The 27,627-nt window shown below is 37.1% G+C and overlaps 1 protein-coding gene across 4 annotated transcripts in view; it reads left to right on the top strand.

Moving 5' to 3' along the window:
- Nucleotides 1–27,627, top strand: part of LOC126469768 (transcriptional activator protein Pur-beta) — a 345,938-nt gene that overhangs the window by 215,533 nt on the left and 102,778 nt on the right. The window contains exon 1 of one of the 4 annotated variants that reach the window (XM_050096992.1): nt 1,495–1,979. The exons of the other annotated variants lie outside the window; for them this stretch is intronic. Within the exon in view, the coding sequence (XP_049952949.1) occupies nt 1,934–1,979 (46 nt within the window). The 5' untranslated portion in view covers nt 1,495–1,933. Of the gene's footprint in view, nt 1–1,494; nt 1,980–27,627 lie in introns of those variants that run through there. 4 annotated transcript variants of the gene reach the window in all.

The raw sequence follows: 27,627 nt of genomic DNA, 5'->3' as shown, positions 1-27,627 counted from the left end.
ACTACTCGATATTTCCGATAAAATGACCATGAGTCCGAACAAGTCAGTAATAAAGCTCGCCCAGGAAATCGATGTTAGTGTCGGAACGGCCCACACAGCTGTAAGGAAAAAATTAGAACTTTTCCCATATAAAGTGACAGTCGTGCAAGCACTGAAAAATACTGATCATGGCGTAAGACTGCATTATTGTCAATGGTTCAAAAATTTCGTTCAACAAAATGGGCGGGATATTGTTAATGAAACGTTTTTCACTGATGAGGCATGGTTTCATTTATCTGCGTACATGAACTCGCAAAATTCTCGTATGTGGAGTACTGCAAATCCATTGTGAATTCTTGAGGAACCACTTCATTCTGTGAAAATAAGAGTTTGGATGGCAATTTCTAGACGTCAGATTGTGGGTCCAATATTTTCAACGAAACAATAAACGCACAACAATACTGCAGTGATATTCCGTACCCATTCATAGGAGAATTTGTGTTAAGTGAAATACTGAACGATTATTTTCAACAAGATGGTGCAACCGCGCACACAGCTCGCGTTTCAATGTCACTGCTTGGTGATGTTTTTGGTGATCGCATAATTTCGCAGGGACTTTGGCCTCCACGATCGCCTGACGTAACGCCACCTGACTTTTTCTTCTGGGGTGCAGCGAAAGCAACTATCTGTAATAACCGTCCAAAATGCATCGTTGAATTGAAAACTGCGATATCCACTTTCACTGCTTCTGTTACAGAGGAAATCTTACAGCTTGCGTTTGGAAACATGATTAGACGAATTGAATTGTGTATTCAACAACAGGAGGGGCACTTTCAACATTTAATGTGAAAAATTTGTAAGTAAAAATGAATATCCAATAAATTAATGACTTGTATTTCACTGAGTTTCATTTCGGTATATTCACTGCGGCATACGGCACGCGCGGCTAACAATCATACGACACTGCGGAGAGACTTTTTGAACACCCCGTATAACATCGGTTATTTAGCCCCATTGCTAGATAAATAAAGTTTTGCATTTTCTTGTAGGGGAGTTGAGATTTGTGGTTGTTCGCTGGTGCTACAGGTATTACTCGGGATAACGTTGAGGTAAAATTAAATAATTGTAAACTGATTGTTGTCGTCTGTTCTACCTTCACTCATTTAACTTACATGGAGGAACTATAAGGTGGAAAGACATACGGGAACACCAAAAACACAAGGCATTAACATGCCTAATACGGTATAGGAAAACCATTGGCATTCAAAACTACCACCTCTTGTCTCATCAAATAGTGAAAGATAACAATTTTCATTTTCAAGAGAAAAAGAGACCGATAATATGTTTGCTAAAGAACAAATCGCTTGGGGAAGACTCGATAACTGCTGAAATATGGACTAACACATAAAGCAATACATTATAGAATTATGGACCCAAAATTATATCTCGAGTTTACTGAAGTATGTAAACTTTGACCAAAGATGTTCTATGACCGCTCCAAAGCTCGCTCCGAGACGTCAGTGAACATTGTATGGTTCGCTGTCGAACCGCGTAATGATAACGTTAGCGGAATTTATGAGCGATAGTCCGCGATTTAAGGTTTCGTAGAATACTCCGTGAATAAATTCCTGATAAAAAAAAAACACCAAAGTAAAGTTGTGATGGCGTTCAGTCGGCAAACAATGGTTTTAGCCGTGCTAGGTTATGTGACAGACGTCAGTCGATTTACGGATACTTATAGTTTCACTCGCGGTATATCAGCAATTGTGCTACTGACTGTTCGATGTTGCAACTTGTGAACATTAAATATAATTCGCTATAATTGCTTTGGTACATGAAGTTATAAGATGGAAGAATAATATTGCTTATTGTTCCCGGTGATGGGTATAGTTACGCCTATATCGTTCAGGCACTATTAATTGTAGTTTTCATTATTGTGCAACATGCGTACATCATGTACCGCAGTCGTGTTTTTCATGGTGATATGCTCTCACCCCCAGGTGAGTTTCGTTTGGCATTCATCATATGGTTCGAAGGAACTAAAAAGTAAATATAATTGTATGTGCGCACCCTTTAGTGAATGTAAGATGATATCTAGCATTGCGTCTCTGTTTTTTAGGTGTCACATCAAAATTTCTACGACAGCTGATTTTACAGAATTAAAGTGAAGGAAATTGGTATACTTTCTCATGTTAGTAAAACCGAGAAAGTCATGTTCCAGTGGTGTAAATGATCGCTTGATGCGTGGAAGTTTGTCATGCTTAGACGAATGTGTTCTTAGTCGTTACCATTGGGATTCCTCCCCGTCGAAATTAATACCATGTTATGGAAAAATCAGTACTTACTGTCAGTTGATTATATCAAGAGACGAACGGATGCCAGAAATCCTTCATGTGTAATTTCATTTCACTGTTAATCCTTGTATTTGTAGCGGCCAGGTGGAAAAAAATACCCCCTCGCCCAGCAGGAATATGTAGAAACATTTTGGAATACACTTAATCCGTCGTCTGTTTTTACACACATTAAATTTCATAGAATTGGCGTTTATACTTAAGTGCCAGAAAACAAAGGCCGGGTGCTCGATCCATGGCAGCCCTAGAATTTGTATATGTCACTTTTCACGTCTTTCACCCATGTCTGTGTGAAATATGCTGAGCTGTATAATGTTTCAGTCCATGCCAAACTGAAGGCCCACGTATAACTGGTTGGGATAACATCGTGAATTTTTTGTCTGTCACATGCTCAAAATGTAAATTTTTTTCAGTAGATTTAATTTATTCATTTCCTTGTGAGTAGTAGTGAGTGAAGTTAGCTATCATCATTTTAAAATAGGGTTCTTGTTCCTTAATGCCGCCAAATTTCAATGTATAAATGGTTCCTGGATATCTCTCTCATAAATTCCATATTGACTGACCAGAAGGTCACTTAATATATTAAAGAAAGGTATACCATCAGTTAATATGGCTATAGTAAGTTGTGCTGATGCTCACATCTTCCTGAAACTTTCCTAATGAGTTTAATTTCCTCGTACTGCTTTGATTGTTCATGTGAAAGTCAGTGGCTTTCCTTGTTATTTATTTATTCTGCTCACCTGATTATAAATATCTTTAAATTGATTATATATACCCTCATTCAGTGTTATTTTTTTCTGTCTATGTGTTGTGTTTTAAGCATGTGCTTGTTGCATAAGGGAATATAAATTAACTAACAATCTAAAATTCCTGAATGGGGGCATTTTCAGTAACATTAAGTATGCATTCCATCCTGTCCCTATTCTAAAATTTAATTAATTAGAGTAAACTGACTCGTATTCATTTATCTTTAACATTCCTCTGGTTTTGTTATGTATATAGTGGAAAGTGTCACCTAAGATATGTGGGTAATATGCACTTTTTGATGCACATACATTTGTGGGTTTTGTCATTGTGGGTGTAATATAAACCAGGGTGTAGGATGATTTGAAAAGTGACAGTTTATTTATTAGTAAGCAAGACCAGCTATTTTGAATGCAAAATAAAGGTTGTCGTAAGACTGTAGTGTAGTGAGAGATCTAGAATCATAGTTGGCAATATTCTCTGTATGTACAATTTTCAGTATGCTTCTCTTTATAAATAACCAAAACTTTAAGATAAATTCAGAAACACTGTATTGCATAATAGATAAATCTGACAAGTACGGGGGCCTGCTGAAAAGTAATGCCCAGGAATTTTTTATGTGAAAACTCTTAAAGCATTTTAAATAAAACAAACTTGATTAACATTCTATGTCACTATTCTTCATGTCTAAATATTTATTTCTCAGCATAGTCACCCTGGCGATGGACACATTTCTTGCAGTGAGAGACTACTTCGTTTATACCATCACTCTGGAATGTTTGACTTTGTTGATGGGGCCACAACCTCATCTCTGATTGCACTGGTTCATCACTGTCAAAATGAAGTTCTTGAAGATGTTATTTAAGTTTTGGAAACAGATGAATATTGGATCTGACCAAGTCAGTACTGTATGGAGGATGATCGACAACAGTGAACGCGAGGTGTCGGAGTGTTGCAGATGTCGCAGTACTTGTGTATAGTCTGGCGTTGTCATGCTGAAAGACAGGGTGCTCAGTGTGTGGACATACTCTTTGAATTCGTGCTTTTTTAGAGTTTGTTGTGGTGTCTGTAGGAATGACTTCCAAATGCAGCACACCATGAACATTCCAGAACACTGTGAGCATGATTTGCCTGCTGATGGCACGGTCTTGAACATTTTTGGCGGTTGTGATTCTTTGTTGCAGAACTCCATTGACCTGTCACAAGGTTGTTAAGAAGCCCATTACCCTCATGCTCAAAACACAAAATAAATTGTTGACATATGTCGAGAAAGTAGATTACAGCAAGCTGTTTCTTGTGCACAGACAGTGAAACAGCATCATGTTTCACACTAAAATTTGGAGCCCTGTGCTGGCAGAGGGTTGCAGCTTGTCAGTAAAGTGAGAAAGTCAACCAAGTAATATGCATGATGTGCAATACCTCAGCTGATATTGAGAACAGAACCAAACATTTGGAGCCATTACTATTCAGCACACCCTCATAGTATTGTGTATATTACGTACATTGTCCATGCGTCGAATGTGAAAAAGTCTGGTAAAGACCATAATTAATTTAAAACACTTTACTTCATTTGCAAATAAAGTATGTAAAAGAAAGACAAACAGAAGCTGAGTGAAGGGGAGTAGCTTCTCCCTCTGTTTTTTTTATGAATACCTAAAAAATTTCAACCAGTAGTAACCTTGTGGTAATTTACTCGTTAAAATTATTGAAAACTGGAGTGTAATATGATTGGTATTAACAATTGTCCAGTACTTGATTCTGGCACCTATATTAATTTGAATGTAATTACTAATTTTATCAGGAGTACTTCAGTCTTTCAGATTGTAAAACAACCCAGTATTCAATGTTTTACCATCGTAGTCTTGTAATACCTACATCTACATAGATACTCTTCAATCCACCATATGGTGCATGGTAGAGGGTACCTGTACTACTACTAGACATTTCCTTTCCTGTGCAATTTCTAAATAGAGCGAGGGGAAAGTGAGTGTCATTATGCCTCCATATGAGACCCCCTCATCGTCCTTACGTCCAGTGCATGTTGGAAGCAGTAGACTCATTCTGCATTCAGCTTCAAATGCCAGTTCCCCAAGTTTTCTTAATAGTTTTCCTTGAAAAGAATTTCACTTTCCCTTCAGGGATGTCCATTTGAGTTTCCAAAGCATGTCCGTAACACTTAAGTGTTGTTCAAACCAACCAGTAACATATCTAGCAGACTGCCTCTGAATTGCATTGATGTTCTCCTTTAATTCGACCTGATCTGGATCCCAAACACTCTAGCAGTACTCAAGAATATGTTGCACTAGTGTCATATGTGCGGTCTACTATACAGATGAACCACACTTCCCTAGAATTCTCTCAATAAATCAAAATTGACCATTCACCTTTCCTACCACAGTCCTTACATGCTCGTTCCGTTTCATATCACTTTGCAGTGTTACACACAGATATTTAAATGGTGTGACTGTGTCAAGCAGGACACTACTAATGCTGTATACGAACATTACAGGTTTGTTTTTCCTACTCATCCGCATTAACTTACATCTTTCTACATAAAAAGAGCTAGCTATCATTCATCACACTAACTAGAAATTTAGTCTGTCATCTTGTATCCTCCTACAGTCACTTAACTCTAACACCTTACCATACACTGCAGCAGAAGCAGCATCAACAACAAACAACTGCAGATTACTGCTTACCCTGTCCACCGGAGCGTTTATTTATATAGAAAATAATAGCGGTCCTATCACACTTACCTGGGACACTTGACGATACCCTTGTTTCTGATAAACAATTGCCATTGAAAACAACGCACTGGGTTGCATAACTTAACAATTCTTCGAGCCATTCTCATATCTGTGAACCTATTCCATATATCAGTAGTTTCTTTTACAGCCTGAAATGGGGTACCGTGTCAAATGCTTTCCATTAATCTAGAGATATGGAATCTGCCTGTTGCCCTTCATCCATTATTCACAGTACGTCACATGAGAAAGGGGCAAACAGAGTTTTGCACGAGCGATACTTTCTAAAATCATGCCGATTTGTGGACATAAGATTCTTGGTCCCAAGAAAATGTATTGTATTCGAATGGAGAATGTGTTCAAGGATTCTGCAGCAAACCGATGTTAGGGCTACTGGTCTGTAATTTTGTGGGTCTGTCCATTTGCCCTTCTTATACACAGAAGTCACTTGCACTTTTTTCCAGTCACTTGGAACTTTGCTCTGAATGAGAGATTCATGATAAATTCGAGCTAAATAAGGGGCCAGTGCCATAGAGTACTCTTTGAGAAACCTAATTGGTATTCCATCCGAACCTGGTGACATATGTTTTCAACTCTTTCAGTTGTTTCTCTATGGCAGGGATGTTAACTACTATGTTGTCCATACAGCAGTCTGTTAGATGGTTAAATGACAGTATGTATGATTCTCTTGTGTGAGTGAATTCTTGAACGTGAAATTTAAAACTTTGGGTTTTGTTTTTCTGTCTTCATCTGCCATACTAGACTGAAAGACGTAGACCCACTCAGCAATTTTACATAGGAGCAGAATTCACTAGTTCTGTGCCAAATCTTTTGCTAAGATGTGATGCTGGTAGTTGTTCTATGCTTCATGCATAGATCTTTTCACAGATGCAGGAATCTCAACTAATGTGGTTTTTATTGTTCTTTTTAAGGTGGTTTAGTCCTCTGTTTTTAACATGTTGACTGCCATGAGACCAGCACCACCCACAGCAGAGCTGTCTGCTGTGGCCAAAAGCAGCCACGTGGCAGTCACCATGTTAAATGAAATTTTGTGTGTCTGGAATGTAAGAAGAATTAAATTGACGTTTTTCTTATTTGGGCAAAACTGTGTGCATTTAACACAGTAAGATGATTTGAGCTTCTATGACAATTTCCAAGTGATCCAAGAGACCAGGATTTCCCAAACTGTGTAATGAAGGAAGTGAATAACTGCTCCTTGAAAAGCTATTAATAGCATGGTATTTTTCTGACATTGTGATGATACTATTTTTTCAAATTTTATTATTGTTTGTGTGTTATTATTTATGATTTAAAACTGAAGTAATCACTGAATAAAACAAGTTTATGTAACTTTTAAAAACTTTACTAACTTTCAAAATAAACAAGGTGTTCCATCGAACTACCAGGTTTCACAGAGTGGGAATACCTGATACAGGCAGATGAAACTGACAAGGGGGAGGGGGGGGGGTTAAGAATAACATTAATCCTACATTTGTTCATTGCAATGTCATGGACAAAAATATTAATTGTTAGAGCATCTGTGGAGTAAATTTTGTTTTGATTTTTAGATGTGTAGATGAATTTTTTGGCTAATTGGAAAACAGTGACCATTTGTATTTCTTTGAGTATTATGGTAACCATGAAGTATATGAGGTACAGAGAAAGTGAGACATTATTAGTGGGAAAGCAAATTACATGAAATATAAGTAAATGGAAGAACAGGTAGCAATACAGCATGTGAACATTTCTTCTGAACACATTCTTCTGCTCTATAAACATATTTTTCCTTAATAATTAGCTGCTTGTGTGACATAGAAGTAGAAAAAATACTTTTTTCTGAACAAAATAAAAGGAAACAGTTGAAAAATAATAAGAGGCAGTGAAGAGTTCGCGTTATTGAATGAAATCACATACTGCTTAAAAAATTTAGGCAAATAAAACCACACCTGAGGGCTATCTCTCTTTAATATTCTGAATAACAGCCTTCTAATTTTACAAGCACATGGGCATAGAAAGGACTGTGAAAATGGAAACCCAGCACTTCATATTCCAAGGCAAATGCATTTAAGACATGGTTTGACAACATGTAACCAGGCATACAGTAGGTAAAACTGATATGCAAAAGCATGAGGTGATCATAATAAACTGCTTGTAGTTAAAGTTCTCTGCGACCAGTATGTCTGCATAGCCAAATAAGATTCCCGAATATATCCTATAAAGTAGGAGAGGATGAACTGATGTTTTATCATTGTTTCATTTTTCATGACCTAAAATAATGTTCACGTACTAGAAAGCTTGAAAAGTCACAGCAATAGCAATTTGTAATGCTAGCCCAGAGTCAGTAAGTGATTACAGATCAGTTAAGTCATACATCCAGTCTAAATGTAAATGGAGCATCTCACAGCTATATATTTAAGTGAAATTCTTAATAAAAGATACTCATTTTTGGACGATCAACATACCTTTGAAGGAGGCTATTCATGTGACAGTAAGTCATTTGTAAGCTTTACTTCAAAATGTTACTGAGGCATTAGATAATGGATCAGTAGCAGAAATGGCAATAATACACATAGCAAAAAGTACTTGTTGTTTAACTCCATAGTGATAGAGTGACTTTTTTTTTTTTTTTTTTTTTTAAGGGGTGTGTGTGTGTGTGTGTGTGTGTGAGAGAGAGAGAGTGTGAGACAGAGAGAGAGAGAGAGAGAGAGAGAGAGAGAGAGAGAGAGGAGGGGGGGGGGGAAGGGGGGGGCAATGGGGGAGTTACTCTTCGCATATTTTTTAATATTTGCCACTGTTGTTAGGCTTCAGTGTTAGAATATTTGTAAATGATTGTCATATTTATAGAGAAAATTTCTCTGGTTAAGATGAGCTGGCATGCTAGCGATCTCAACCATACAAATGTTCATTAGACAATGCAGTAAAAATTAATGTAAAAAAGAAAATTTGAACAGTTTAAAAGAAAAAAGAGCATTCAAAGTTAGTTGCTAAGAGATAAGAATTACTGTATGTAACCCTAAAGCAACCAGTATTTGAATGCAGCACTTTTTAGATTGGCTGAGACTTACAAAAGTATACAAAATACAAATGATTCAATGATGTTCCTTTATACACATGAACTGGCGTGGTTGTCCTATGACAATGATCAGATACTTATGTTGCCAAGTGCTGCAATACCAAAAGATGTGTGTTTTTTACAAATGGTACACGTGAAAGAGAACACTAGGAATTATACTGGCCTGTTAGATTAGGAATGCAAATTTAAATTTGGGCCCCAAAGAAATAAATGTAATGTGGTTTTGTTTTGTGGATGGGGAAGTTGCCAATTTGAACAGGTTAACTGCTCAGATCTTGCTTCTATTCTCAACAGTGATGTGCAGTTTTAAAATCAGCCTCACGAAATATTGTTTGCTGTGGCCCTTTTCCTTCTTTTTTGAACATTTGTTGTTTAATTAGTTAAACATTGTGATTTGCCATCAGGATACATTCCCATTCTAAAATCTGCTATAAATAAATATACATGGTGGTATTCTAGAAAGGAGATCACATATGGGCACACTGAAAATGTCAAGTCCATTGTTGGAATGCATCTTCCTAGACTGGCTGTGCCACCATACAGGACTGAACCATGTGAAACATTCCATCGGTAAATGTGCTTTGGATAAAATTTAATGTATGAGTCGCATGGCCACATTCAAATATTTGTATAACATGAAATGGTTGCATTTGTCACATACTGCTAGTGTCACATGCTTAACAGGTTCCACTGATTGAAAGCTGGTTGCATATACTTAGATTAAACAATGTAGTAAGGGTGAAGCAAAAAGGGAAAATAATTTTAGGATGACAGCACCAGTGCACGGTGGTAAGCTGAGGCATGTGTTACTGATCACAATAACGGCAGTGCAGCATGCTGCTGGCTATTCGTGATCATTCAGCAGCAGGGGCACACTGTACTCTGTATCACAAGAGAAGATCCATAACAGTCAGCAGTGATGTTGCCAGATGTGAACCATGAAGTGCAAACAGCTGTCACAACATTCACTGAAGACCACAGGTGCCTAACACCGAAGCACTGCTGTATTGCCATAAAAAATGTAAACAGAGAATATACACGGAACAGCTACATTATTTTTTAACTTTTTCAGCTGGTTTCAGAAACATGCATGTCCATTATCAGTGTTTTATGATGTGGCAGGATGACCCTACATCATATACAAGAACCACTGCTAAAAACTTTAAAAACTTCCCCATGCTGTGGAAGGCAACTACAATGTAAATGCAATGCTGCACACCAGACAGAGGTAGTTCTTGCGTTGCGTGTTATTTGCAGTTATCCTGTTGCATCATAGAGCACTGATAATTTAAATATAATTTTCTGTAGCTGATCTGCAAATAAAGATCAGAGGACAAAATTTTAACTCTTTGGTGGATATTCTTGCCCAATAAAATGGATTTACAGCTGTAGACACAATCCAGGCACCCACCACGTGGAAGAGCCACATTAACTGTCAGCGACTCTTGCCATATGGTCTATAGTGCTCTTCTTTTGTCTTATTGTGTGGGTAAAGAAAATTCAGCCCCTGGGCTTAGATTTCCACCATTATTAAATTGTGGTTTTATAGAAATGAAGTTGTGATCTTTTAAACTAAGGGCTTTCACAGACACTCTGCTGGAATTTGATTGTTTCTAGTGATAAACTGATGTTGCTTATGAATCACACAGTTACCCTTATGTGTCAGAGTAATAAAATAAACAAAGAAAATTTCTGGAATTGTTGGGACACAGATATTCACGTTTTGCAAGAATATCCACTGCACAGTGAGTATGTGATTCTATGTAGGAGCAAGCCGAACATGTGATGGGAAACTTCAGAATACAACTCCAAGAAGCATCATTAGACGATGTTCAACTGGTATAAATTTTATAAACATATATTGTCAACAAATGGCATAGTTCTTCTTTGTTGACAAAATCTTTCTGACAAAGTATTGCATTTCCCTAATTGATATTAATCCTTATCTATATGACAGTCTTCAAGCATAAATCACTGAAATTTACTCACCGATCATATGTAACAGAACTGCTCATTTGAAATTTTATATAGTTTCTTCTGTGTACTCAGCGATCTTCAACTTTTCCTTTTGTCATGTTTCTGTTCTGGAAAAAAGTTTTCCATTGATATTCCAGGCGCACAGTTAAAGATATTTACGTTAAAATTATTTCCTTGCTCTTGGGCATTTGTACTTGTCCACTGATAGATTTTGGTGACGAAGATGAAGAAATAGAACAACTACTACTTCATTGTGTGTGGGTGGAGGGAGTCAGACAGGTGATGGCGTACTATGGGGAAATTCATGTCATAAAGATGCAATTACTTGAACCCATAGTATAAGACGTGTGGGATTTTTCTAATAAAACATCTGAGAATGTTGGCTGTAATACCCACTAATGTGAAGATAGCACAGGCCAACGACAATTTTTTTTTTAACTTTTCCTACTTTGATAGCTGATCTTTATAGATTTTAATGAACTGAATCCAAATCTAGCCTTAGTTTTTTCGTATCACGCATAGTTTTCGAGCAATATGCTTTTTATTATGTAGTATAAAAATTCTATGCTATACAGTAAATGGGAAATTAATGAAACACTTTGTTACAACATAAGTATAGTTTGTATTTACATTAAGCTACTTAAAACAATGATAAGTGTTAATAGAGGTTTCACTTGTCGGCTGGAATTGAGTTTGTATTATTGTATCTTTTTTCTGTGAAGCTTCTTGTGTAGCTTTTTCTACGATGAGTCACTTGCTGAACTTCTTGGTGAAGTGACCAACAGTAGTCCCCCATCGTATTGGTGTTCCAGCGGCCTTGGTAGTGTTTTGCCATCACTTTAATGTCCTGGTGAAAATGCTCCTTGCTCCTCAGTAACATCTCCCATATTATCCGGGAAGTAATCAAGTTGACTGTTCAAAAAGTGAACTTTCAGGCTCATCAAACATCCTAAAGTTTTAAACTTCTTTAACATTGTAGCTATAATAGAAACATATTCTGGGTCTTTTTTGTGTCCTAATAACTTTGTAATGACTTGCTTGAATGATACCCGCGCTTCTTTCTCATTTAAGGTCATTGTGGATTCAAAGTTAACATCAGACATCAATTTTCTAATGTCAGGTCCGATAAAGATGCCTTCTTTTAGTTTAGCTTCTGCAAGGTGTGGAAACTTTTGTCAGAGATACTTAAAACTTGGTCCATCTTTAGGCAAAGCCTTTACAAACTGTGGTTCATCTAAATCAGATTCTACATCAGAAAATACTCCTGTTGGAATAGAATTTAAATCATGTGGTGGTTCAGAAAACGGCAAATCTACACCGTGCCCTACTGGTAGGATGGCGGTCTGAAGGTTAGGGTAGCTTATTACCCTTTTGTTTTTCGAATTATGACCAGTAATATCAACACTGCAAAAGTAGCAGTCATCGGAATGATTTATTGACTACCTCCATATCATATGAACAGCAAATCTAAAGGCTTTTTTTCTCCTTTTTGGATCATTTTCTCAGGTCTTCAACTCACACATAACATACCTTATGTGTCGCCCAAGATTTACTTTGATCACCAAGTTTAGATCCAAAGTTTGTAATGTTTCTTTGGTGTTTTTTTTATTTTTATTTTTTTAACCACAAATTCACCACAAATATAGCAGAAACTGTCTGCAGAGTTTTTACAACAATGATAGACATGGTACCGAGCACATGTACAGGAAACTGGAAAGTGAGGTTAGGCTGACAGTAAACAAAACACCATCTGTTAACACAAAAATAGAATCAACCTTTTTCACCAGCAAATGTTTTTCAGCAGTGGTACCAATGTCATCTACATTCATTACACCTCCTTTTTAAATTATTTTAACTATATAAAAGCTGTTAAATTCTTTAAAAATCGCTTAATTTAATAAATTTAACTATAGAATGTGAAGAAATGGTGGGTGATACAGTTTTTTAAGTATCATGTTTGGATTTACCACCCTAAAAAACATAAGAATAAGGTATTTTCAACAAAAAAGTTTTTTCCATCGTTTGCCTGTGTAGTTAATAATGGGCTACATATTCTTCTGAAATGTGCATCAAGCAAATGGAGAAAACTGAGCACTCCATTTTTTAAAATTATTTTTACCAGGCAATTATTCTAAAATGAACCATTTTTCAGAATGTGATCACCTTGGATGACAAAAATAGTGGAAGAGAACGGTTAACACCTGTACCGTAGCTCATTGCAGAACATTGTTCTTATTGGTTCAGTACTCTAATTGCTCCTAAAGTTTTAATGTTTCTATCTGATATCCGACAAGAAGTACCTTAGTTTTTAAAAACTTTGTTAGGTCCTAGCAAAAATAGGACACTGTGTATCATTCTAAAGACAGAGAGAATGAGGGACTATTTGTGGATAATGCTGTTGTATACAGAGAACTTGGAGCACAAGAGAATTATAGTGAAACACAGAATGACCTTCAGAGGAGCGATGCTTCATGCATAGATTGGAAGTTGACCCTTAACAGAAACAAATGTAACACATTGGGCATAAAGGGTCAAAAATGATTACTTGATTTCCAAACAGTCTTGAGATGCAGTCACATTCATTAAATGTTGGGCATTATGCATATTGATTGATATAAAGTGGAATGACCACATAAAACTAATTGTACGAAAGGTAGATATCAAGTAGATTCAATGACAGAATCTCCAGGAAGTGTAGTCCACCCACAAAGGAGGTAGGTTTAGATTAGATACACTTTTAATTCCAATTGATCCATAGTGAGCAGATCCTCCAGGATATAGAACATGTTAGAACAACAAGAATAGGCAATAAATATTGACAATGAAAAACAGATATGTGTACGCTAATGTACCTTCTACAGATTCCAAGTTGAATGATCATCATGGATGTAGAATGCGTGAAAAAAAATTAACAAATTTTCATTCGTGAGGTAATAAACACTGAAGAGAGGAATCATTTTGCAACAGTTATTTACAATAAACACACACACACACCAGTTGTTTCTACTAAGAAATTCATCAATGTAGTAGAAAGAGTTGGTCACCAATAAATCCTTTAGGTTCCTCTTAAACTGAACTTTACTGGTAGTTGAACTTCTAATGATTGCTGGCAAGTTATCGAAAATGTTTGTTCCTGAAAAATGCACACCTTCTTGGACCAAAGTTACTTTAAATCTTTGTGAAGATTATTCTTATTTCTAAAAGTGAGTCCATGAACTGAGCTGTTGGTCTGAAAAAGAGATATATTTTTAATGACAGATTTCATTAAGGAATAAATATATTGGGAAGTAGTAGGTAACATCCATAACAGGATATTGTGATTTACACAGTCTGATGCCTTTGACAGATCACAAAACATACCACTAGCCTGTAATTTGTGTAATGAATTAAGTACATTTTCACTGTGTGTGTAGATAGTATTCTCACTATCAGCACTCAAGAAATCCGAACTAAGACGTGGACAATATGTTGTTTGTTGTCTGATAGTTAAGATGCCAACTGCATATTACCTTTTCTAAGATTTTGGAGACTGCTGGCAAAGGTGAAAACAGATGGTATTTTGACGATATTTCTTTATCTCCTTCCTTAAACAACGGCTTTACTTCAGCTTATTTAAACCATTCTGGAAATGCTCCACTAATAAATGACTGGTTACGCAGGTGGCTTAATATGCTACTAAACTCAAAAGCACATTCTAATTAACTTTGTTGTCATTTTATCATAACCACTAGAATTTTTTGATTTTAAAAATTTTATGATGGACATTACTTCTGCTTAGGTAGTGTGGGTCATATTCATGTTAGTGAAGTTCGGTGTACTGTGTGGTCTGAGGTACTCCATGGCAGTATACCAAACCTGACAACCCTATCTTTTCAGTAACAGTTACAAAATGTTTCACAACACAGCAAACATCTGTTATCAATGTATCATTTGCTCTTAACATTATTTGCACTTCTTCATGTCTGGTTCTACTAATCTTCTCCTTCACTAAATCCTGTATTGTCTTTATTTTGTTATCTAATGTGATTACCTATTTCTTGTAATGTATTTCTTTTGACATCTGTATTACTATCATTAATATTTTGCAGCATGTAATGTGCTATAGCATCATCATCAGAGTGTTTTCTGACTAACAGATACAGTTTCCCTTTTGTTTTATGCGATATCTTCATTCCTTGAGTAATCCATAGTTTCTTTGTAGATGTTGGTCTAATATGGGTTAGTTTTGGGGGAAAATAGTGTTCAAATAAGATAAGTAGGCCTGCTTTATTAACAGAAGTGTTGTATTTTTCATTCATGCCATTAGCGCTGTATAGATCACTCCAGTTCCTGCTTTTGAAGAAATTCTTAAAATAATCAATTTTTCATACTGACCAGCATCTTGAATTCAGATTTAATTGATTTTATATCCTTTTCAGTATTAACGTTCAACAAAAGGAACTGCACGTCATGGTCAGAGGGACCATTGACAATTCGTTTTTTAGTGTAAATTTGTTCATCAGACCTCTTTAAAAATATTAGCAATGACTTTGTGGGCAATTAGCTACCCTAGTTGGGAAGTTAATGCTGGGGATTAAGTCAAATGATAGTATTATAGATTCTAATAATTTCTTGCTGGGAGAGTTTTTAAGAAAATCTTTGTTGGAGTCCTCGGCAATCACTATTTATTTATTTATTTATTTTGTGTTAAATAGGCTAGTAGAGCTTCAGGGTGATTTGAGAACAGATTAAAATTACCTGCAGATGCTAGATATACACTTACTGTTGTGAAGCATTAATAGGAAGTTCTACTCCTGTTGTACATGCATCTGTATGCTGTTCTAGACAAAATGTGAGCTTGTCTGTGTTCTTAAATTTATCACAGTTCCTGATGAATGTGGTAACTCCTCCTTTCTCCGTGACTACTCTACAAAACTGATATGCTAAACAAAATCCTGTAACACTTAACAGACCTATACCACAAGTCACATGATGATCAGAGAGGCAGACTATATCAAATGTGTTTGATGACTGTAATTCATCAGTGCAGATAATTAGTTTTAATTTTACTTTTTAATCCTTGAATATTTTGGTGCAGTAAAGACAGTTGACATTCCCCATTGACTCAGTTGAAATTGGATGGAAATAAGATTTCTACTGACAACTGAAAAATTTTGCTTATGCAGCATGCCAGAACTATGTTATTTGGTTTCTTTCTCAAACTGGTTTGTTTCAACCGTAACTCTCTTAATACTTGGTTTCTTTCTGTCCTCGCTACCCTAAGATAGGTGTTTTTCTGAACCCTGTAGCCACTGGTATTTTATCACTCGTGACAGTGCAACTTCCCACTTCCTTTAAACTTTAACCCAGTCAGTTTACCTTTTCCTTTCCTGTTGAGGTGAAGGCCCTGCCCAGTGTAATCCCATATACTGACATAATTGACAGAAATCATGCTGATAAGTTACCTTGCACCCGACAGAAAGAGCTGTTCCCACTCCAAATTAACTCTCCTGACTGAACAGTTCAGATGTGGTCAGTCATGGTGCTTGAGAGCAGATGCAAACTCAACATTGATATGTGTCAATGTTGATGAAATCTTTGTGAGGTCACACTATGTATTGTACCCAGGATCTCTGTCAGTGCTGTTATCTGGCCCACCCACTATGACAGCAGTGTCCTCCTTGGTGAAGTCTTTGCAAAGTTATCCTAAATCATCTGTCACCTACTCCAGACCAGCACTAGGTCTAAAAAAAAATTGTGACCTGGTATTCAGGTCCTAATCTGTACTTCAAAAGTTGGCTAACATCTCTATGACAAGAACTCTCACACAATGCTCTTGTTTGACATACACTAAAGTATTGACCCTCAGTGTGGTCCTCTTAACAGATAGGATTAAAAAATAAAGGAGATCCAAAGAAGAGCAGCAAGTTTTGTCACATGTCCATTTAGCAAGCACAAAAGTAATGGAGAGCCCATCAAACTCTGATGGCAGATGTTACAGGAAGGGCATTGTATATCATGATGTTATTTACAGTTAAAATTCTGTGATAGTACTTTGTAAGGAAAATATAGATCGCTGCGTACCATAAAGATGACATTAAGTTGCAGAAAAGCACAATTAAAAGACAATTACAAATTAGCTTTTGACTGCAGTCATTGTCAGAAAAAGAAACACAGATCATTCATTCATACAAGCAAGCAAACGTCATGCACCTATGACACCCAACTCTGGCAGCTCAGTCCAGAATGCCAGATTTGGCAGTCATGTGCGCATGAAGTGTACTTACTTGTGTCAATGAATGGTGTGTGTTTCTCTTTCTTTTTTTGATGACGGCTGTGGCCAAAAGCTAATGTGTAAGTGTCTTCTAATAATGCCTCTGCAATTTAATGTTTCATCTTTACAGTAAGCAGCAATCTACATTTTCCTTTCATTGTTACTATTCCAACCTGGATTTTCCATTGTTTGAGATTGTAGTTTCCTAGACGAGTCGATCTATATACTGCTTCCTTCAACATATATCTCACAAAAAGACCATGAATTTAAAATTAGTGAGATTTGTGCTCTCACAGAGGCTTACCATCAATCGTACTGCCCTTGCACCATTTGTGGTTGCAACAAGGAAGGGGAGAAGTCATAGTGATACAGAAAGCTTACGATCAATCGTACTTACCTTGCACCATTTTTGATTGGAACAAGGAGGGAGAGGAGTCATAGTGATACACAAAGTACCACTATCACACACTGTAAGGTAGCTTGTGGAGCATAGATGTAGATGTAGATTCAGGAATGTAACATGTAGTGGGACTAGTTTTCCATGTACATATATTTATTAAAAAAATAAAAATAAAAAAATGTGGGAACCCATATATCACTAGAACCAAAATGGTACTACTTGGAGACAGCAGATTGTGTCTGTTACAATTTTGTTGAGCTGTAGCACAGCATGACACTAGCTTTAAAGGTCGGCCCCATATCTATTCTCTGCTCAAGATAAATGAACCACCACTCTCTGACTACTGTTTGTTTCTCATATGTAGCATACCTGAAAGTTGCACTCTTATCCTCCTTGGAGCTATAAGGCTATTTCAGATCTAAGTGCAACAGCACTTGATAGGTATTGACTGATCAGCTATAAAACTGGATGTTAGTAGAGTCCAGAATGTTGTTGTAACACACAGTGTCTCATTCTGTACATTTTATATGTCATGTTGTTTTAAAAGAGAATCGTAATTTTGGCTTTGTAAGTATTTCACCACCTCTCAACACATGTATCTAGAACATAAGTATTTTGAAATATTAAGAATGCCTTTCTCTAATTACACCAGAAGGAGAATTTGGTGGCATTCTATAAGAAAATAATTAGATGATATAGCAAGCAAGAAGCTTGAAGAGGGGCTCAATATTACATTATGGACAGTTTCCCTGTGCCATTGCCATTAATGCTGTGATAATGTTTCATGCCTATGAAATAAGTTATAATTTGATATGAAGGACACACACACACACACACACACACACACACACACACACACACACACACACACAAGGTGGCTGACATACGGATCTCAGAAGGATGACCTTAACTGTATTCACCTTGTTTGAGGTCGGATAGTGTCAGTATGAAGTAGATATTTTGAAAGAATTATGCCAGGATTTCTTCTCGTGTGTGTGTGTGTGTGTGTGTGTGTGTGTGTGTGTGTGAGTGAGTGAGTGATTTCAGCATGTGTTGCACTACTTGCACTCCAAACTGACCTGTTGGTTCCTGGTAAATTACTAAAATCTTTGGACAAACACATCCACTTGCTGAAGTAACATGTTGGAGAGTGTAAGAATGAATTGTTGGATCATCACTCTACACCACACTTCTTACTGTTTTCCTTTCTTGAAATGCAGATGAATGAAGTTCTTTCTTTCACCAGTTTAATCAGTATTATAAATCTACATATACTCCCAGATATTCATTAAATGCACCACTTAATTGTGAAATGTGTCACACCTTTTATTCAAGTCACTGTTGTTGTCACATATTTTAGGTACTGATTTTGTTACTATTGAACCAAGATGATGTGTCTGTTTAAACCTTGCAGCTAATTCATGAGTAGATTCAGTGAGCCCTATTTCTCAGGCCTTTTCCAATCCCCAAGCACAAATATCCCTGTTGTGAACATTTGTTTGTAGAATATATCTTGCCAACCTGGTTTTTCCAGCAACATAATCATAAAGCATATGAAGTTTTGAGCACTGGTCTTTCTCTGCGTTCTGAGCCACATGACTTAAATATCATTAATGATGTATGTCTTGTATCATATATCATTTGTGAACTATACAGAAGCTCAATGTTTCCATTTTTCCAGGTTCTTGGAACATCATTTGCTTTTTTCTATTGAAATAGCATCTCACTTCATCTTCACCGCACTTGGCAGGAAAATGGATGATTGGCTGCCATTATTTCCTAACAACTGTTCTTCACCATCGGTTTGTGGATCACCCATAACATTGTCACAATCAGATAGGTCTTCTACTGTGTCCAGGGTCCTCAGTATAGTCCACTGTATTTTTGTGACATGTATTATTACCATTGGTTGCCACTGTTCCACCAGTCACATTGATTATGGATACAGCTGCATTTTTCTCCTTTCCTGTAATGTCTGTAGTTCTTCTTCTGTATTTGTGATGGCTAATAATTATGCTCTCTATATTTGCAGTATTCATTACTAGGCAATTATGGTGATGTTGCAAGTAACACAAATCACATTAAATTCTGTAACATCACAAATGGGTAGATTAACTGTCGAAGTTGATGCCTCGTATATGGAGGCAACTGTTAAACTGGTTTCTCCACCAAGATGGACTGTTTCTTTGGTTCTTCAAGATATCGCATGAGCATTTTCATTACGTGACCTTTGATACTGTCAGTCTCAACCACAGCATACACTGCAAATTCTGAATTAGCTTTGTAGAATTTTTTTGTGATGGCCGAAGTCAAGACGTCATGCTAATTATGGTCTATTGCGAGCAGAATATCAGATGTTTGTAGTTTGCAGTACAGTTGACTACGGCACTTACTTTGCAGAATTTTTGTATTCTGCACCTCAAGTATATTCATACAGTTAACAACCTGTGGTAATCCCTCATAAGAGATACTTATAGTAAACATACAACAGAAGAGTTATGTGTGTAGTTATACTTCCTTACCTTCCATACAGCAAGTTAATTATGTTTTGATGGTAATTTTGAGTGCACATCCAATACCAGTATAGAAGGTAAGCGCCAAACTTATTTTCAGACACACAGCTCATATGTTCCTTTTGACACAGCTGACAGTAAGTTTACTGTTAAGACATGTATGATATCATTACCCTATGGGCCAAATTTTGCGTTACTTTTGATGTGCTCAGATGTTTTGTGGCTATTCGTGTTCTACAAACTGCCATTCTTATATCAGTGTTCCATAGCATTTATGAAGAGCTAAGTGTCATCAAACCATTCAGTGGTGAGGTATAAAAGACATTTAGGATACATAATTTTGAAATATACATTGTAGTCACCACTGTATGGATTTTTATTACACAGACTACATGTTACAGACTAATATTTTGCTATTTTTTTTTATTGTGCAAGTATTGGTGTGTTTCAGTCATTATGATAGGTTAGGAGGCTACGCCTGAGGCTGTTCACTGTTGTAAATCATTACAGAAGTTTTGGGAGTAGTGTCTCAGATAATAATTGGGGTACGAAATCTGATCATTAAATTGTGATTTGAATTTATATGTGCCACGATTCCATAAAAATGAAAAATTAAGTTGATTCTTGAATGTTGATTTCCATGTTTTAAAAAAAAAAAATGGAGGAGGAAAAAACCTGCACAGTTGCTTTGTCACATCTCCATGTGCTGGATGTTATTGCATGAAGGTTTAAAAAGGCAAAATGCACTGGACATGATGTGAAAAACAGCACTTTTTGCAGTGCTGATAGCAATTATTCATTGTAATAATAATAATAATGTTTATTTGTCCATGTTAACTTTACAGTCTTGGATATCATCATTTTTTGTACAATTATATCATGTCATTCCAAGAATGAATATATACATCAAGTAGCACATTGTATATCATTCCATGCAATAATGGCCGGCCGGTGTGGCCGTGCGGTTAAAGGCGCTTCAGTCTGGAACCGCGTGACCGCTACGGTCGCAGGTTCGAATCCTGCCTCGGGCATGGATGTGTGTGATGTCCTTAGGTTAGTTAGGTTTAATTAGTTCTAAGTTCTAGGCGACTGATGACCTCAGAAGTTGAGTCGCATAGTGCTCAGAGCCATTTGAACCATGCAATAATGTTATAAACGCATTAGCACATTATATATCACTCCATACATATATTGATTATATACATCAATTAGCCAATTATAACAATACCACCACTAATATACTGCAGTATGTAAAAGAATAAACTAACAGTACTGCAGCTCAGAATTCTTTTAATGAGTATAAACATCTTTCTATTAACCATTTTTTCAACTTGCTCTTGAAAAGATTGCCTTGGAGTTGCTTTATATTTTTTGGCAACTTATTATAGAATTGTCTCCCAGTTACATATGGACTGTGGTCTGTAGCTTTCTTGTTAGTCCGTATCCTATGATAGTCACTTTTGGCTCGAGTATTGTAATTATGGATGCCACTGTTCTTTACACCATTTTCCTCGTTCTCTTTTACAAACATTATGGTCTTAAATACATACAGTGAGTAAACAGTCAGTAATTTATAATTTTTGAAATAGTCCCTACAGGACTGGCCTTTGCTTATATTAGCAATTATCCTAACTGCTCTCTTTTGAAGCCTGAAAATGCGATCCATATAGACAGTGGGTGCCCCACCCCAGACCTTGATCCCATATTGCAGATGTGAGTGCATTAACCCATAATACACTTGTTTAAGGACAAGGGGAGCTACTATATTTGCAAAACGTTTTAGTAAGTAAATATTACTAGAAACCTTTTTACAGGTGGAGCTGATATGCTCTTTCCAAGTGAGATGTTCATCAATCAGTATGCCTAAAAACTTATGTTTGTCAGATGTTTCAACAGTAGAAAGTGATTGCATATGAGTATTATTAAAATGTGGCAAGAACTTTATTACTACAGTCTTGTCCTTATTCAGTGTAAGCTTATTCACTGTTCGATATTCTGTGATCATTTCAAAGTTCTCTTTGTTGCTTTGGAATGCTGCCCGCTCTGTACAGCCCCAGCTAATAAAAGATGTATCATCAGCATAGTTCACAAGAATGGTCCAAGTATACCTCCTTGGGGAACTCCACAATTGAGAGTTCTGTGTGCTGACTTTACTGTTTGGATCTTACTTTCATTCTTATAATTTAGTTTGTGCCCTGTCTTCTATCACGGAGATAAGAACTTAGTAATTTTAGAGCTACTCCTCTCATCCCGTAATTTTCTAACTTGGATAACAGTACTGCATGACTCACAGAATCGAATGCTTTAGACAGATCTAGGAAAGTCCCTATAACTTTGTTTCCTTCATCCAGCCTGTTCAGTAGTTCATGGAAAAAAGTTGCTAATGCTGTTATTGTAAATCGTCCTTTTCGAAACCCATGTTGTGTTTTATTTAATAGTTTGTATTTACAGAAGAAGGATTCCATTTGATCTAGAATTATTCTTTCAAGCAGCTTGCCAAGTGTTGAAGTCAAAGAGATTGGCCGGTAGCTATTTATGTCTGTGATAGCCCTCTTTTTATACACTGGTTGTATCTCAGTGATTTTAAAAGCTCTGGAAAGGTCCCCTGGCCAATTGAACTGTTAATTGTATGTGTTATTGGTTTTATTAACTCATTTTTGCATTCTTTAAGTAGTGTAGATGATATGTCATCCCAGCCACTACATGATTTTACCTTGAGTTTTGAGATTATATTCATGACCTCAAACTCTGTTACACTCCTTAGGAAAAATGAATTACTTATTTTAACTGTGTTTATTTTCAGGGCTGATTCATCTTTTTCTTCTCTGCAAGCCTTACTAAAATGTTTAATGAAGGCCTCACATACAGACTTTGGTTCATTCAACAGTATTCCATTTTCTTCTAATGCAATGTTGCTGCAACCTGGTTTTTCTCTATGTTCACATTCTTTGTTTACAATATGCCAGGCTGTTTTGCTAACGTTACTAGTTTTTCTTATCTGTTCAGCATAATGAAGTGCTTTTAGTCTCTTCAGGGATTCCCTGTATGTCTTTCTGATGCTTTTGTATTTTGTTAGGAAGTACTGCAATTTTGTTTCTCGGAACAGCACATAAAGGTCCTTCATATTTTCCTTTAGTTTATGTATTTCTGGGGGAATTTTAAGTTTCTTTGTGGGATCTGATTTCTTTAGTTCTTTTTTTATTATTGGACATGCCTGATTAAAGCTATGGTTAAATATTTCATAGAAAAGGCCCCACTTTTCATTAATACCTTGTGATCTATATACCTTATCCCACTCTCTCTCAGCAAGCTCCTTCCTAAGTAAGTTATAATTAATGTTCCTTTTATAAGTGTGTAGGTCACTATGCAGAACTATTTCGTGGTCTGTACTAATTTCTATGCATAGAGCTGTATGGTCTGAGAGAGATGTTTCAACAGCTCTTGCCACTATATGTCTCCTATCTAGATTCGAAAGAACATAATCAATACAAGATTGTGAGTTAGGTGTTATTCTGGTTGGTTCATCATTTATTTTGTTATAGCAATGCAATAAGTCAGAATATCTAAGATAATTTAAACTACCAGAATAGTTTAAAGAGTCTATGTTTACATCTCCTGGTATTATTACCTGTTTTTGGTTTGTTGATAGTTTATTCAGAAGTTGTTCTAGATGGAAATAGAACTCTTCTACATCACTATTTGGTGATCTATACAGGCCTACAATTATTAGGCTGTTTTTGCCTACCTTCATTTTTACAGCTGCTACTTGAAAGGTCAGCTCCATTGCAAAATTGTCAACCCAATCAATTTTTTTCACAATGTATGTAATTTCTAACAAAAATGCCAAAACCCCCACCCTTGAGTATCTTTCTGTGGTGTGGACTATAGAAGAAACTGTGGTGTCACCGCCAGACACCACACTTGCTAGGTGGTAGCCTTTAAATCGGCCGTGGTCCGTTAGTATAAGTCGGACCCGCGTGTCGCCACTATCAGTGATTGCAGACCGAGCGCCGCCACACGTCAGGTCTAGAGAGACTTCCTAGCACACGCCCCAGTTGTACAGCTGACTTTGCTAGCGATGGTTCACTGACAAATTACGCTCTCATTTGCCGAGACGATAGTTAGCATAGCCTTCAGCTACGTCATTTGCTACGACCTAGCAAGGCGCCATTATCATTTGCTATTTATGTTGTGATACATGTACCGTCAGACCGATGTTCACCAATTATGAATTAAAGTTAAGTATTCCAGCAGCTACGTACTTTTCTTGCTAGTATAACTCCTTTAACTGTTCCAGACCTCACGCCAGCCTGCGTGAGCTTAAACGCGTGCCTTTCGGCTACCGTTCATTGTGGATTGGCTGTCTTGCCAGTCCACAACAGAAACCAGAAGAGTTTAGTATACATGACCAACTGACAGCAGTTCACAATACACAGAAATTACACCAACCTGGGAAAATCGTGCACATTTATGTTTGCTTACCCACTGTGGTCAATAGGATTGAGTCTGATTTAATGAATCAAGCAAGCTTTGCCACATCTGTGAAATGTTCATTGAATCACGGTTTTAGAACAGTGTACAGTGCACTGTCTTTTGGAATCTACGCATAGAATCTTGCAGGGGAACAAACATGTTCACATGATCTTTAAGCAGTTCTCTGTATTTCTCTACAAAATTTTGAGAGACTGGCGAGTTGTCAGTAATGTGCTGTCACTATTTTCAGCCCAGTCTTGTGGTCACCCTAACTTCTATACTGGCAGTGGTGTGCTGAGGTCCTTTAGTTATGGCACTGCTGGCACTTTTATGATGTGCTTGTAAGTTGTTGCTTATGCATTACTCTTATCCATTACTTGAGTTGGGTGTGCTTCTACTGAAAGTATGTGTGTTGCTCTCAGTACCCTCTGTGGTAAAATTTTTCCTTATCAACATGAGATTAGTCCTCTTCATTCTGCAAAATCACAGAAGGATGTTGGTTATGCAGAGCATGAAATTTTCCAGTGACGAAATTCCATGCACTGTTCAGCTGAAAACACTGTCCCTGTTGATCACACTTATTAATATTTCCATTGAGTCATTATCACATTGAGTGCTGGTTACAGCAGAGCTTTATACCTGATGCCGTATGCCTGTCTACATCTACAGCTACATCTACATCCATACTCCGCAAGCCACCTGACGGTGTGTGGCGGAGGGTACCTTGAGTACCTCTATCGGTTCTCCCTTCTATTCCAGTCTCGTATTGTTCGTAAAAGAAGGATTGTCGGTATGCCTCTGTGTGGGCTCTAATCTCTCTGATTTTATCCTCATGGTCTCTTCGCGAGATATACGTAGGAGGGAGCAATATACTGCTTGACTCTTCGGTGAAGGTATGTTCTCGAAACTTTGATAAAAGCCTGTACCGAGCTACTGAGTGTCTCTCCTGCAGAGTCTTCCACTGGAGTTTATCTATCATCTCCGTAACGCTTTCGCGATTACTAAATGATCCTGTAACGAAGCGCGCTGCTCTCCATTGGATCTTCTCTATATCTTCTATCAACCCTATCTGGTACGGATCCCACACTGCTGAGCAGTATTCAAGCAGTGGGCGAACAAGCGTACTGTAACCTACTTCCTTTGTTTTCGGATTGCATTTCCTTAGGATTCTTCCTATGAATCTCAGTCTGTCGTCTGCTTTACCGACGATCAACATTATATGATCATTCCATTTTAAATCACTCCTAATGCGTACTCCCAGATAATTTGTGGTATTAACTGCTTCCAGTTGCTGACCTGCTATTTTGTAGCTAAATGATAAAGGATCTATCTTTCTGTGTATTCGCAGCACATTACACTTGTCTACATTGAGATTCAATTGCTATTCCCTGCACCATGCGTCAATTCACTGCAGATCCTCCTGCATTCAGTCCTGTCAGCAGCCACAGCAGAGCCTCATGCCTGATGCTGCAGCCTGGCATGAAAGTGAAACATCGATTGCTGTGCATGTGGCAGTCCCAGAAATACCATGTATGTGCCACAATTTTGATGATAGTTTGTCCTCGTAGTTGGGACAGTCTCCTGGAGACGACATAAATCATAACATTAAAACAAACTTAAGAGTACACCATGCATTTGCTGGCAGAGGTTTAGAGTAGTTTAGCACACCCTCGCCAGTCTATGCTTGAAAAGGGTCGAAGACTTCTTGCCAGTGGCAGCAAGTTACTGACATCCAGCAGTCCTCCCAAAATTTTTTAGAACAATATGTGCCTGGAAAGTTTTAAAGATCACAGTTCTCTGTATCTGTGATTCAGAGCTAATGACAAATCTACCAGGATATCTGTTTAGATCTACGATACCTGTCCCATATACTATTCGAATGGTATCTAAAGTACGTGATTATTTGCTGTGAAAATTAGTCTACTTTGCTTATTTTCATTCACTTATGTCGTATGGTATTGTATTTTGCAGCAACTCTTCCCATTCTCAAAGGATATTTTTGGCTCAGAAACAGGTAGTTGACTGTGTAAATCACCAAATTCTTTTACAAAAAGCTGCACATCTCGGTATAAGTGGTGCAGCAGGGAAATGGCTTGACTCATTTCTGTCAAACAGGAAACAAAAAGTTGTAGTAGATAGTCAAGATGGTGTCCCATTATCTTCAGAATGGGCTACCATCACATGTGGAGTGCTGCAGAGCTCAGTTCTGGGCCCCCTACTTTTTATTATATTTATAAATGATTTCCCTCTCTGTACGGAATATTGTAGATTCACCATTTTCACTGATGACACTTCGCTACTTATTGATAACTCAGTAGATAAACTTGAGGTAACAGCAAATAAGGTTTTAAATGCAATGGTGAACTGGTTTGACATGAATGGTCTTTCTTTAAATTATTGTAAAACAAACGACATCCAGTTCCACAAAACATCCAAAGATGAGGAAATGGTAGTAAAAATAGGTGAGCAGACAATAACCAGGGCAGATTCCTCAAAATACCTAGGCTTGCATATTGATAGCAAACTGAATTGGTCAAACCACATCGTGGATCTATGCAAAAGACTAAGATCAACAACATACGCATTGCACATTGTTTCTTCTTATAGAAATATGGAAACCATAAAGTCAGTGTATTATGCTTACTTTCATGCAATTATGGCATTTGGATTATATTTTGGGGAAAGCAGCCACTGGCTAAAAAAGTACTGTGTGTACAAAAAAGAGCCGTAAGGATCGTGTGTGGAGTCCATCCTAGAGCCACATGCAGGAATATTTTTAAGAAGCTTGAAATACTTACATCCACTGCGCAATATATATTCTCTTTGATGTGCTTAATAAGGAAAGAAAAATCCATCTTGAAGCTGAATAGTGCATAACACAGTCACAATACTAGAAGGAAACATTATATCCACTATGAACAGCCAAATCTAAGTATGGTGCAGAAAGGAGTCCATTTCAGTGGTTGTAAGATTTTTAATGCCCTCCCTTCAAGAATTAAGTGTTTGGTAGAGGATGATCTCTTGTTTAAAAAAACCTTAAGGCAGTTCCTATTGCAAGGATCATTTTATGCAATAGAAGAGTTCCTGAACTACAGTTTAACATTTCTTGTATTGTAAACT

Source organism: Schistocerca serialis, chromosome 3 (genome assembly GCF_023864345.2).
Source record: "Schistocerca serialis cubense isolate TAMUIC-IGC-003099 chromosome 3, iqSchSeri2.2, whole genome shotgun sequence".
Classification (NCBI taxonomy): domain Eukaryota; kingdom Metazoa; phylum Arthropoda; class Insecta; order Orthoptera; family Acrididae; genus Schistocerca; species Schistocerca serialis.
This window is presented reverse-complemented; position numbering and strand designations above follow the sequence as displayed.